This window comes from Sturnira hondurensis, unplaced genomic scaffold, assembly GCF_014824575.4.
Source record: "Sturnira hondurensis isolate 20B ecotype Veracruz unplaced genomic scaffold, ASM1482457v3 Scaffold0004322, whole genome shotgun sequence".
NCBI classification, from domain to species: Eukaryota; Metazoa; Chordata; class Mammalia; order Chiroptera; family Phyllostomidae; genus Sturnira; species Sturnira hondurensis.
The window spans coordinates 2,781,035-2,793,516 of NW_028076953.1; the positions used below are offsets into that span (position 1 = coordinate 2,781,035).

Sequence of the window (12,482 nt, forward strand, 5' to 3'; positions counted from 1 at the left end):
AAGTACAAAATTATACTTACCTAGAATGTGCAGTACAGTGATACAGAGATATACAATGAGAGTTTCAGTTTTGAATGCAAAGAACATACTCCCTGTCCTTGCAGAGTGGGATAGGGAATCTTTTCTTCCTCATCAGCCAGTAAATAAAGAACTCACACAACTCTAACCTACAACTAAGAGCTCTCGTGGCTTGAGGCAGAGGTCAAGTTTCAAATGTCTTCTGTGAAAAACTGTGGGGTGATGAAGTTTTTTGCCAGTGAACTTCCTAGGACTATTTCCCAAAGTGAAATATAGAGCTCCCTCATATGTTCTACCTAAGAACATGTAGCATCAACTAAATTTGAGAATTACTGCACACCTTAGCTCCTATAAGAGACTGATGATGTATATGAACACCTTAAAAACTCTGAGAAACACCACAGTGAAGACCACTGTTGGATTCTGTTTTATCCAAAATTTCCCCAACTGTTATCACAGAACCGCACTAGACTCCCCATTGGCCCCTTTTAGGCATATTGTACAGTTACACTGAACATATTGTACAAAGTACACTTTAGCATATTTTTTCTATATACCTTGTTATCCCCTCTAGGGGTTTTTTAAAGCCCCAAGACTTAGTCTACCTGTCTTCCTTTCCCCTATTCTACTAACTCCATCAACCTGGCTTTTCTTCCTTCTTTGCCTTACAACAAAATGATCAGTCTTGTTGTTGGTCCTAATTCCTCTGTCTTTCAGGTTGTCCAAGGGTTTAGACTCTTAACCACTAGGAAAAAAAACAGGGTAATATTATTTCCCTCAGAATGGGTGTTGGACGTAGTATCAGAAGTGTTCAACCTTTGAGTTTACAATTATTATCTGTGTCCTGTGTGAATCCTAGTGTGCTTATCTATAAAATTGAATGATACAACCTAGCAGCATTATTGTGAAATTTAAATGAAATAATTTATGTACAGTTATCTGATATGTAGTAAGTACTCAATAAGTGTGGAACAAATAAAGATGTTTTCCAAAAAAGGTAAGATATTTTGGAGGTAGGAGAAAGTTAATAAGGTAAGGCAGAGAAAAAAAGTTTTAAAAGATTGCTAATACCCATATGTGATGTCTGGGATTTGCTTTAAAATAAAATGGGGGTACTTATATATTAAAGAAAATTGTCCCAGAGTTGATAATTGTTAAAGCTGGGTAATAGGTACATAGGGATTCATTATAATGTTCTGCCTTCTTTTGATTGTTTAAATTTTTCTATATCAAAAAGCTAAAAATCAAAACAAGAGGGAATAGTACTAGAACCTAAAGGGTGTCCAAGAGGATTGCTTTAGAGGATTACCCACTTGTCTTCATTTGTCAATACCATACGGTGACCATTATAATTTGTCCATTTGCATATAGGTAATATAGGTAAATTTTGCAGAGCTAAGTCAGAGGATGCCTAGAAGTGCATATACATTGAATCATCATCATTTTGTACTATGTTAATGTAAAATTTCTAAAAACTGTAATACAGATCTTGCCTATAACATGATGCTTTAAAATAGAATATGATAGAATAAATTAAGTAGGATTGGTTTTATAGATGAGAAGAGGTCCACCTGATTTTAGGTACTAAAAATAAAAAATAAAGAGTTTTTAAAATAAAAATATTTTTGAGCTGAGATTTATTAAGAAAACAAAAAATGAGAGCTAAGCCTATTTATACTTTATAAATATTACACATAATCCTAGACATTGCACTTAATAGTACCAGTCTCTACCCTCTGGATGAAAGTCCTACCAATTTAAAAAAAATTTTGTTCTCTTTCATATCAAGGTTGGTTCTAAACAAAATGATGAAATAGGTGCACTTGTTTTCAGTGCCTTTCCATTTTTCCCTTTCACCCATTTCACCTATTTTTAGGAGCCGCCCCTTTTCCTCCACTTCCTCCAGACGACCAGTACTCTATTACTGTCTTTTTTTTTCTGTATTACTATCTTGTTTCTTTTAAAAATCAGACTTTTCAGATGTGATATGTTTCTTAGAATTTTTTTTTTGTTGTTGCTGTTTTAAATGAGGACTCCAAGAAAATTCTTACCACAGAGGATAAAAGTTCCGGCATTTGGGCTAAAGAGAGAATTTTTGGTGACTATCTTGATAAAGTCTCTCAAATTATACCATATGGATGACTAACTACTTAAAGCAGTAAATCATGGGGTCAAGTCCTAGTCCCATCCCTATCAGCATGTGGTTATGGGTAAATCACATACTTGCTTTAATCCTCAGTTCCTTGCCTAAGAAATAGAAATAGCAGCAGGAGCTATCTCACAGTACTGTTGTGAGGATTAAGTGAGATGATATATGAAAAGGATTTTAGCACGGAACCTGGGATTGGACCCTTAAAAGTACTGGATATTGTTATCATTCACTCAAGGCATTCAGACCCTGTTAGGTATTAATTCCCTATCATAACTTCATAAAGTGATATGTCTTTTAAAATAGTATATAGACCTTAAATATTTTGCGCTGTATTTTAGATTTGATTAAGGTAGTGTGGTCAAAGACACAGTGAAAGTATTGCTCAAAATGACCAAAGATCATTCAAATTTTGAGTGGACCTAAATTATAATATGAAATTTGCTGGGGTTCTTTTTCTTTGAAAAACTGGCTTATTAAAATGTAAAGTATTTGTATGTCAAAGACTTCAGTCAAGTTACAAGGTACTTTTTTCTTCTTTGTAGCAAAGGAGACGAGTTTCTGACTCTGGTGTTATAAAAAACAAATCTTTGAGAGAAAATAACAAGGAAAAGTGTTGGAGTTGTCCCTCTACTAATCAAAAGATGAAATCTGATGGATTAGGAGCATCTGGACATTCATCAAGTACTAATAGAAATACTATAAATAAAACTTCAAAGCATGATGACTTAAAAGAGAAGGATGATACAAAAACAGCATCTAAGATTACAAAAGAATTAAAATCTGGGGGAAAAAATGTTTCTGGAAAGCCCAAAGCAATAATAAAACCCAAAACAGAAAACAACGATAATAATGCAAAGTCAGCAAACATGTCATCTAGACAAGTTATGGAAAGATCAGCAACAGCAGCAGCAAATGGACACAAAAACACATTAAATGGGAAGGGAGTGAGAAATCAAGAAGGACAAGTTACAGGTGCCAGACCCAAGGTACTCACTGGAAACTTAAATGTGCAAGCCAGAGCAAAGCCTTTGAAGACAGGAAAAGATTCTCCAAACCTTGGCATTACAGAACGCTCCAGCAGGTCTACCAATTCAAGTATGGAATTACTGGTTTCGACCGAAAGTCTGGATGAACCAAAAGAAAATGGATCAACAGAAGAGAAGCCATCTGGTCATAAACTGTCCTTTTGTGAATCTCCAGAACAGACAGTGAAAAGCAGTGTAGAAAGTATCAAAACTTCTACTGTAGGTGGGTTTTAGCCCTCGGATATTTAATACCTCCTGACAGTTCAAGTTCCTAGAAAAAAAATGACTTATTTGAGACTTTCATTTAGTTTTAATGCAAAAAAAGGTATTTACTTGCATGTATTCATGCAAAGAAAACACAGTTCTTCCCAGGTTGACATTTAATTTTGTTTACAGTGTTTAATCAGTGACATTGTACATAATTGTTACATATTTAGTGTTCTGTCTCCTGACTTACTTTTTCTTAATTTACAGCTGTAAAATCTCAACCTGTTTCAAAAGTTACCAATGGAACTTCTAGTAAAAAAAGCATCCATGAACAAGAAACTAACATAAATAATAGGTAAGTTTTCATCGTTTTACATATATATTAGCTTTCTCTGAAAGTTAATTATATACTGACTTCTAGCTAAATATTTTTAAATATCTTCTTTTTGTTAGAAAAATTATTTACATAGTATTTTTAAAGTTTTCTTATTTACTAAAAAGTTAGTATATTTATGCAAAATGATTGATACAAATAATTTACATATGTCACACTTGATTATACATTGCTTCATCATACTTGATCTACAATTTTCTAACCTTAAAGACATATGGACATACGGTCTTCTTATTTTCAGAAAAGAGATATTTTTTATTTCTTTGAGAAAAAAGTGATTTTGTGCATGGGTCTTTTAGAAGCTCATGTTTGGGAATTTCAATGTAATACTGAATGCAAATCATTTTTCCTAGTGTGCTAAAGAAGGTCACTAGCAAAGGATACAGCGATCCAGTACCACAGGCAATTTTAAAGAAAAGAGGACATGACAATGTATGCACTACAGCTCAGCAGAGGACAAAGAATGCCCCATCTACTCTTGCTAAAACTCAAGGTAAAGCTGACATAATCCTGGTGTTCCTTCCTTGTTTAAATTCAATAAGCAGAACTCTGATTTGGAACTTGAGCAGCAAATAAGCAATATATAACATGGTTTCACTCATTTTACATTTGTTTTGTACTGTAGAAAAGAGATTTTATATTTTTACCTTTCGAAGAAGTTCAATATTTTGGTGTTCTGAGGTGTTGGTTTGGTTTTTATTGTCTTTTGTGAGAGAAATAATTAAGGGAGTCCCTAGTATCTGCATTTCTGGTCCTTTTATATATTATGGCCAGGTTTGTTCAAAGTTTCTTTGATAACTAGGAATTCCATCTGCAAAACCAGCACTAAAGGCTTCTTTAAAAAGTTAATGGTGCAGTCTAGAAAGCTATAATACAAGGAGGAAGAATTTTTCTCCTTTTTTTTGAATTTTATTTTTCTTTTTTACACTTTTTTATTGTTATTCAAGTACAGTTGTCTCCAATTTTCCCCCACCCCACACATCCCCACCTCCCACCCTCCATCCTAACCCCCTTTGGCGTTGTCCATGGGTCCTATAGACCTGTTCCTTGATGACCCTTCTCCTTTTTCTCATTATCCTTTTCCCTCTCCCCTCTGGTTACTGTCAGTTTGTTCTCTCTTTACTGTCTCTGGTTATATTTTGCTTGCTTGCTTGCTTGCTTGCTTGCTTGTTTGTTTTGTTAATTAGGTTCCACTTATAGGTGAGATCACATGGTATTTGTCTTTCACTGCCTGGCTTACTTCATTTAGCCTAATGCTCTCCAGATCTATCTATGCTGTCACACAAAGGGTAGGGGTTCCTTCTTTCTTTCTGCTGTGTGGTATTTCATTGTGAAAATGTACCACAGTTTTTTGATCCACTCATTTACTGATGAGTACTAAGGTTGCTTCCAACACTTAGCTATTGTGAGTTTTGCTGCTATGAATATTGGGGTGCATAGGTTCTTTTAAATTGGTATTTCAGGATTCTTAGGGTGTAATCCCAGCACTGGAATTTCCAGGTAAAAAGCCAGTGTCATTTGTAGTTTTCTGAGGAAATTCCTTACTGTTTTCCACAGTGGCTGCACCAGTCTGCATTCCCACCAACAGTGCACTAGGGTTCCCTTTTCTTCACAACCTCACTGGAGGGAGAGTATTTCCTTTGGAGTCTGTTCCCTGTTCTAAGAAAGAAGAGAGTGCCAGTCAAATGGCATAATTTGCTAACATAATAACTGATTTTAAAGATTAATTTGTTTTATGCATTAGGAGCAGTTTGTAAAATCCTAAAAACCATGTTGAGCTACCTAATGGATAATAGTGAATGTAAATTAAAAATAAGACAGAGGAAAGTTATTCATGTTCTAGCTATAGTTAAAATTAAATATTTCAAAATATTTGGTAATTTGTTTGACAGTGCTCAAAATGTGATCTCTAGGACTCTATCCAATATACACAAATAGATTCCCCAAATGAATTCTCTTTTCTTTCAGTTACCGGTTTTAGTTTCAACTGCATGTCTAAGTTGTTAACCCTAATGAGCTACAATAATAATGATCTGGTTATGAGAAACAAATTGGTTTCCTTCATGGTTGAGGGAAAAAATTGCAGCAGTTTTAATATTTCTATTTTATGTTAATCTCGATTCTCCTTTTCAGCTGTGTGGAATATAGTCTTTTTTTCCCAAAAAAAACTTCAAAGGCAAGTCTCTGGCTGCTCTTTGGTATAAGAATATCAGAATTTTCCACCCCCTCATATTTATGCAAATTCAATACTGGCATGAGGATCAAGTCTCTCTTTACTTGAAGGAGAGAGATCTTATTTTAATAATTTCATTAAGACTTTGGAATAGTCCATCTATATTTTTAATAGAAAAAATATGTTCCTTTTTTATTTTATTATGTGACTAACTTCTATAATTGTCCCTTTGATTGTAGGTATGTTACCATCCATTGTTTTATTTTATTTCTTCTAAAATAATTTAAAAACAAATATTGAATTTTATTCACAAATTGAAAGGTATATTATACTTTTGAATATTCTTTTCTTAGGATGCCAAGGAGAGTCACCAAATTCAGTAAAATCTTCAAGGCAGTCTGATGGAAATGTGATAAAGTTGAACCACAGTACAACAGAAAAACAAACACCTAAGAGAAAAATTGTCAAGCAAGGGCACACAACTTTGCCTAAAGTTAATGCAAAAATGGTGGCAATACCTAAAAACCTAAATCAATCTAAGAAAGGTGAAACTTTAAATAATAAAGATTCAAAACAGAAAATGGTTCCTGGACAGGTCATATTGAAGACTCAATCTTCTTCTCAAAGACCTTTGAAAGGTGAAACATCTGTTATCCAAAAAAGTAACAACAATGGCAGTGTTACTGAACAGAAGCCCCATGAACCTCTAATTAACCTCACAGCTGAAATCATTGGTACAGAAGCGTTCCAGTCATTATGCACACCTGGCCCACAAAAGCCATTAAACAATCAAGAAAAAGAGAAATTGGTATTAGAATGCCAAAATATTTCAAATCTGGATAAATCAATAAAACGTGAATTGGAATCGAGACAGATTTGTTCAGGAAAAAGTGAAACAAAATTGTCCAGTCACAGAGAAATTGATCGCTGCAACCCAGCTCAACTACACTGTCATACGGATGGAAGTGAAAATGTAGATCCAGAATTTTATAGCACCACTGCCGTAAAATCCATGATTTTAAATCCAGATGAAAACCTCTTGAACTCTAATCCAGTTTGTGATTTGGACTCAGCAAATGCAGAGCAGATCCATTCAGCATTAGATAAGGAGAAGCATGTAGAGAGAGAAGACATGAAGAAAAAATCAAGCACTGAATGTGTGAAAGATGTACCTTGTGTTCCTGAAAGGACAATGGATAACTTACATACTATTCAAGTTGATGGAAAACCTAAATTTTGTGTAGAGCAGACAAATCCTAGTCTGTTATCTGATAACTCTGCTATGAGTGAAGACAAATATGCTGCAGCAGACTCAAATGGTTCCTCCAAGTGTTTTTTAGAACAAATATCAGGAAAAAACTCTCCTAAAGATATGGAAGCAACAGAAATTCCAGAGAAAAATACAGAAGCTCCATTCACGAGTGACTGGAATTTGAGTACCAGTGTTCTGCATCAGAGAGACAGTCCTGAATCTGACACTGGCAGCGCTACCACATCCTCTGATGACATAAAGCCCAGGTCTGAAGACTATGATGCTGGAGGGTCTCAGGATGATGATGGGTCAAATGACAGGGGTATTTCTAAATGTGGCACTGTGCTATGCCATGATTTTCTTGGAAGAAGTAGCAGTGATACCAGTACTCCTGAAGAATTAAAAATATATGATAGTAACTTAAGAATTGAAGTGAAAATGAAAAAGCAAAGTAGTAATGATCCTTTCCAAGTTAATTCGACAAGTGATGATGAGATTCCTAGAAAAAGGCCAGAAATTTGGTCTCGATCTACAATAGTCCACCCTAGGGAAAAAGAAAATACTCTACGAGGCAGTGTCCAGTTTGCTCAGGAAGTAGATCAGATTTCTTCCTCAGCAGATGAAACAGAAGATGAAAGATCTGAAGCTGAAAATGTTGCAGAAAATTTCTCTATGTCGAATTCAGCTCCTCAGCATTTTCAGGGGATAATTAACTTAGCTTTTGAAGATGCAGCTGAAAATGAAAGTCATGAGTTTTCTGCAAGTAAAAATTTTAAAAGGTCAGTTTTACTTTCAGTAGATGAATGTGAAGAACTGGGATCTGATGAAGGGGAAGTCCATACTCCCTTTCTACCTTCTGTAGATTCTCTTTCACCTTCTGATGTTTTTGATGGCTTTTCTCATGAACATCCTAGAAGGACCTGCTATTCAAGAAACTTACAGGGAAATGAAGGTAGTATTTTAGGATGTAAACAAGATAAAGGCAACAATGTATGTAAAAAGGAAAGCTTTCTCTTGGGTCTTAGTAGCATTGGCCCTTCAAGAAAAGATAAGCAGAGTGCGTCTGTCACAGAAAAAAAGTACACTATTGATGTCCTGCCCAAAGAAGGCAGGCAGCTTCTTACAGACAATAAAAAAGTAAATGATGGAAGCAGTGTAGATAATGACTTTCAGCAACACAGCAAACTCTCAGATGGTGATATAAAATCTCAAGAAAGACCATGTCATTTGGAGCTTCATCAAAGAGAACCCAATTCTGACATACCAAAGAACAGCTCTACAAAATCTCTGGACTCCTGTCGGAGTCAGCTTCTGCCTCAGGGAGGTCAAGTGAAAGAGAGCCATTCTGCACCTACTGAAAAGGCTAATATTGCTTTATCTGCAGGTAATGTACAGAAATAGAAATGTTAAATCCATAAGAAAATTACTTTACAGAATTTTAAAGGTGTATTTAGCCCTAAATGTTATATTTTAGTTAGAATAATTATTTAAGCAACAGATTCAAATTTTAAATGAAAGCCTAATTTCTTATTACTACTAAAATTAGCTAGTTACTCTTTATTAGCTATTTCACTTAAAATCCTAGTGCAGAATCAATATCTAGTGAGAATTTTGGTTATTGATTAGAGCTAACTTACTCATAAGAGATTTTACATAAAAGAGTAAAGAGAAAAACTTAGTTTCCTATTATTTAGTTATTTATATCTAATTTAACAGGAATTCTTGACTATTAGAAATTTTATTATACATTAAATATGATTATGGACTATGATAGTATATATCTTAAGAGGTCTGTGCAATAACTATAGTAATATGTAACTAAAACGTTGAACTATTTTAACTAGATTAATTATTACAATTTATATACATTTTACAAAGATCAAAACTTTAAGGATCACTATAATTCTATTCTAAAGTTTTCAAGTAAAAAGATAAATTTCCTTAAAAAAGATTATATTTAGAAGCAATGATAATATATGAAATAGACCAGGTTTACTTCATATGTATAGATGATTTTCTGTCTTAATTGTTTTGTGTTTGTCTTCCTTAGTAATTTAAAATATGCAATAGTCACTGACAGAGTAGCTATTGTATATCAGAACTAAGAAAAATATTGATCAATAGCCCCTGTTCAGCAAAAATCACAAGAATAGGGAGCTCTTTAAGGTTGTACTTTTTTGTTTGTCCTTGCTTGCTCCTCCTTTGCATGTGCAATATACAAATAAGGCTTTAAATAAAATGTATTTATTCTCCTTTTGGAACTGACTTACCCTAAAAGTCATCATCAAATAACCATGTCTTTTTTTCCTCTTTAAGTTTTTATTGTAGTGAATTAGATATATGTGCATATTCTGTGCTTATGTTTATATAATTTCTATTGTTTTCTGTATCACAAATTTTCAAATTATTGAAAATTATTGTTAGTTGCCAATTTTGATTTTGCTGCTAAACATTATTCTTGAGTTGTTTTTTTTAAGATAGAAAAAGAAATGCCTCAAAAATCTTGTCAATTTGTATAAATGTTATTTTTTCCCATTCTGGGTTTTTTTTGGGGGGGTTTGGTCTGTAACTGTTATATTGTTACAAAACTCTGAGGGTACCAACATGTGCAATTTTTACATTGTGTAGTATTATGAATTATTTCAGGAGACATAGATGATTGTGATACACTGGCACAAACCTACATGTATGACCATCGGCCTTCAAAAATTCTCTCTCCAATATATGAGATGGATGTAATAGAAGCATTTGAGCAGAAAATGGAATCAGAAACACATGTCACAAACATGGATTTGGAAGATGATCAGCACTTTGCAAAACAAGATTGGACATTATTAAAGCAACTGCTCTCTGAACAGGATTCAAACTTAAATATTACAAATTCTGTTCCTGAAGACTTAAATTTAGCACAGTATCTAATCAATCAGACACTACTTTTAGCACGAGACAGCTCAAAACCTCAGGGTAAAGCACATGTTGACACTTTGAACAGATGGAGTGAACTAACCTCTCCACCCGATTCCTCCGCAAGCATCACCATGGCTAGTTTTTCCTCTGAAGATTGTTCACCCCAAGGGGAATGGACAATTCTGGAACTGGAAACTCAGCATTGAGAGTACTAACACTTTGGAAAATGTTGAACTATACCACCCCTTTCTTTTTTGATGTTTATGTTATATCCAAATGATAATTACATTAGCTAGAGATGCACTGCCCTTAATATTGAGGGAGTGTTTACAATTTATTAAAGTAAACATAGTTTGTTTATTAATATGATATCACATGTAGAAAATAAGTTTTTCTAAAATTTTGGAGCATGTTTTATTATTGGAAAAATTAGGAGACTATAAGGAAGCCCTTCCTTCAGTTTTTCTTTCCTAACTAATCATTTGTTTACTTATCATTCAAGAATTTAAAATGTGAATGCACAAGTAGATCTGTTCCTTTATTACTTTTTGCTCTGCATATGGTAACATAGTAATTTAACAATAAAAAATATATTGTGCTTGTGTCAGTTTATGTAGAATTAACCAGTAACATTCAGACTTGGCTTGGTGAGTTGGTGTGATTGAGGCCGGTGGCTGAATATAAAAAAAGGCCTTGAGGACATTATGCTAAGTGGAATAAGTCAGACAGAGAAAGTCAAATACCATATGATCTCACTTATATGTGGAATCTAAAGAACAAAATAAATGAACAAACAAAACAGACTCATAGATACAGAGAACAGACTAATGGTTGCCAGAGAGGACAGGGGTTGGGGGCTGGGTGAAAGGTGAGGGGATTGAGAAGTACAATTGGTGGTTACAGAATAGTGACAAGACTGTAAAGTGCAGTCTATAAAGGGAATATAGTCAATAATACTGTAATAACTATGTGTGGTGTCAAATGCATACTGTATTTATCAGGGTGGTCGCTTTGTAAAGTATATGATCGTCTAACCACTGTGCTGTGCACACCTGAAACTAACATAAAATAAATGTCAACTGTAATTGAAAGATAAAATTTTAAAAATAATTTTTAAAAAGAAAGAAAAACCTTCACTTTCCTAACAGTTCAGGTCTAGGAAATTGTGAAGTAAATGCATCTCAAATTTCAATCACATTGTTACTAAAACAGAGAAATGGAATTCCTTTTGACTCTAAATTTTGGGGATATATCCAGAGAGAGACATATGCCCTTTTTCAAAAGAAGTGGGAAAGTTCTCCATCTGTTTTTACCAATATAGATTCCCTTTATAGTTAGTTAATCACTTCCATTTTACATTCCATGGTGGAGATATTTTGGAACTTCACCTGTAATAAATGCCTTATTTTCTTATTATCTTTATTTTACACACGAGAAAATTGATGTAGTGTCCTTACCCTGGGTGAGCAAAACTAGTGAAAGCAACCAAAAGAGAAATAACACATTATACTATTATTTGGTAAGATAACAGCTATATATGGTAAGAATTGTGGGAGCTCAAACAGAGGAGCTATGAACAGCTTGTCAGAGATTACACAAAGCTTCTTAGAGCAAGTAATAGTGACTGCTTCAGAATGTCCATAAAGAGGCTTAGTGGCTGCAATCTATTTGGAAGCATAGGCTAGGAGACTTGTCCTGAAGATGCACTTGTATAGAAAGTACTTTGCTTTTTACTTAGACTGTATTTTACAAGTCAATAAAAGTAGAAATGTTTTTAAAAGATGGTTTTATACTAGTTTAGATGTGATTGCAAAAATTCTGTACCAAATCCATGCCAAAAAATAACCTTATTAAATTTATTTTGATTTGGGTTGCTTGGGGAGGATTGATGAACATTACGGAGAGCCCAAAAGTTCCTTTATACTATCTCTTGGAGCATCCAGGTAATATCTGATGCTAGCTTTGAAGACTGAATAAGAATTTGCTTGGTGATGGGGCATTCTAGCCGCAACTGCACGTTAAAGAATGGTGACCAGGACGTGTGTTGGATATCAGGCTAAAGAGCTGAGCTGGAGTTGGATTCTGAATGTTATTAAATGCAATATTTAAATAGACAAAGCCCTGACTTGGTAGGCACTGTGTCTTTTTCCATTATATTTTCATTTAATTATTTTTAATTCTCAGTAGATGATCTGTTTCCTTTTTCTTGGGAAATAACCACCTCCAACTCACAATGGGTAGTCACCAAAGTTGTTTGTTCTTTAAGTAGTTAGGTAATGTAACCAAGTGTCTTTAGAAAGATACTTGTCGGCAGTAATGAAGATGGCCTGTTTTGTAGAAGCACCCAAATCTCA

At 34.1% G+C, this 12,482-nt stretch overlaps 1 protein-coding gene across 2 annotated transcripts in view; it reads left to right on the top strand.

Moving 5' to 3' along the window:
• BTBD8 (BTB domain containing 8) overlaps nucleotides 1-12,482 on the top strand; it is a 147,307-nt gene that overhangs the window by 93,092 nt on the left and 41,733 nt on the right. Inside the window, exons 14-18 of one of the 2 annotated variants that reach the window (XM_037045480.1) lie at nucleotides 2,713-3,418; nucleotides 3,670-3,757; nucleotides 4,150-4,289; nucleotides 6,323-8,605; nucleotides 9,868-10,735. In XM_037045480.1, the coding sequence (XP_036901375.1) occupies nucleotides 2,713-3,418; nucleotides 3,670-3,757; nucleotides 4,150-4,289; nucleotides 6,323-8,605; nucleotides 9,868-10,334 (3,684 nt within the window). In that variant the 3' untranslated portion in view covers nucleotides 10,335-10,735. Of the gene's footprint in view, nucleotides 1-2,712; nucleotides 3,419-3,669; nucleotides 3,758-4,149; nucleotides 4,290-6,322; nucleotides 8,606-9,867; nucleotides 10,736-12,482 lie in introns of those variants that run through there. The other variant, XM_037045479.1, reaches the window with a different exon arrangement.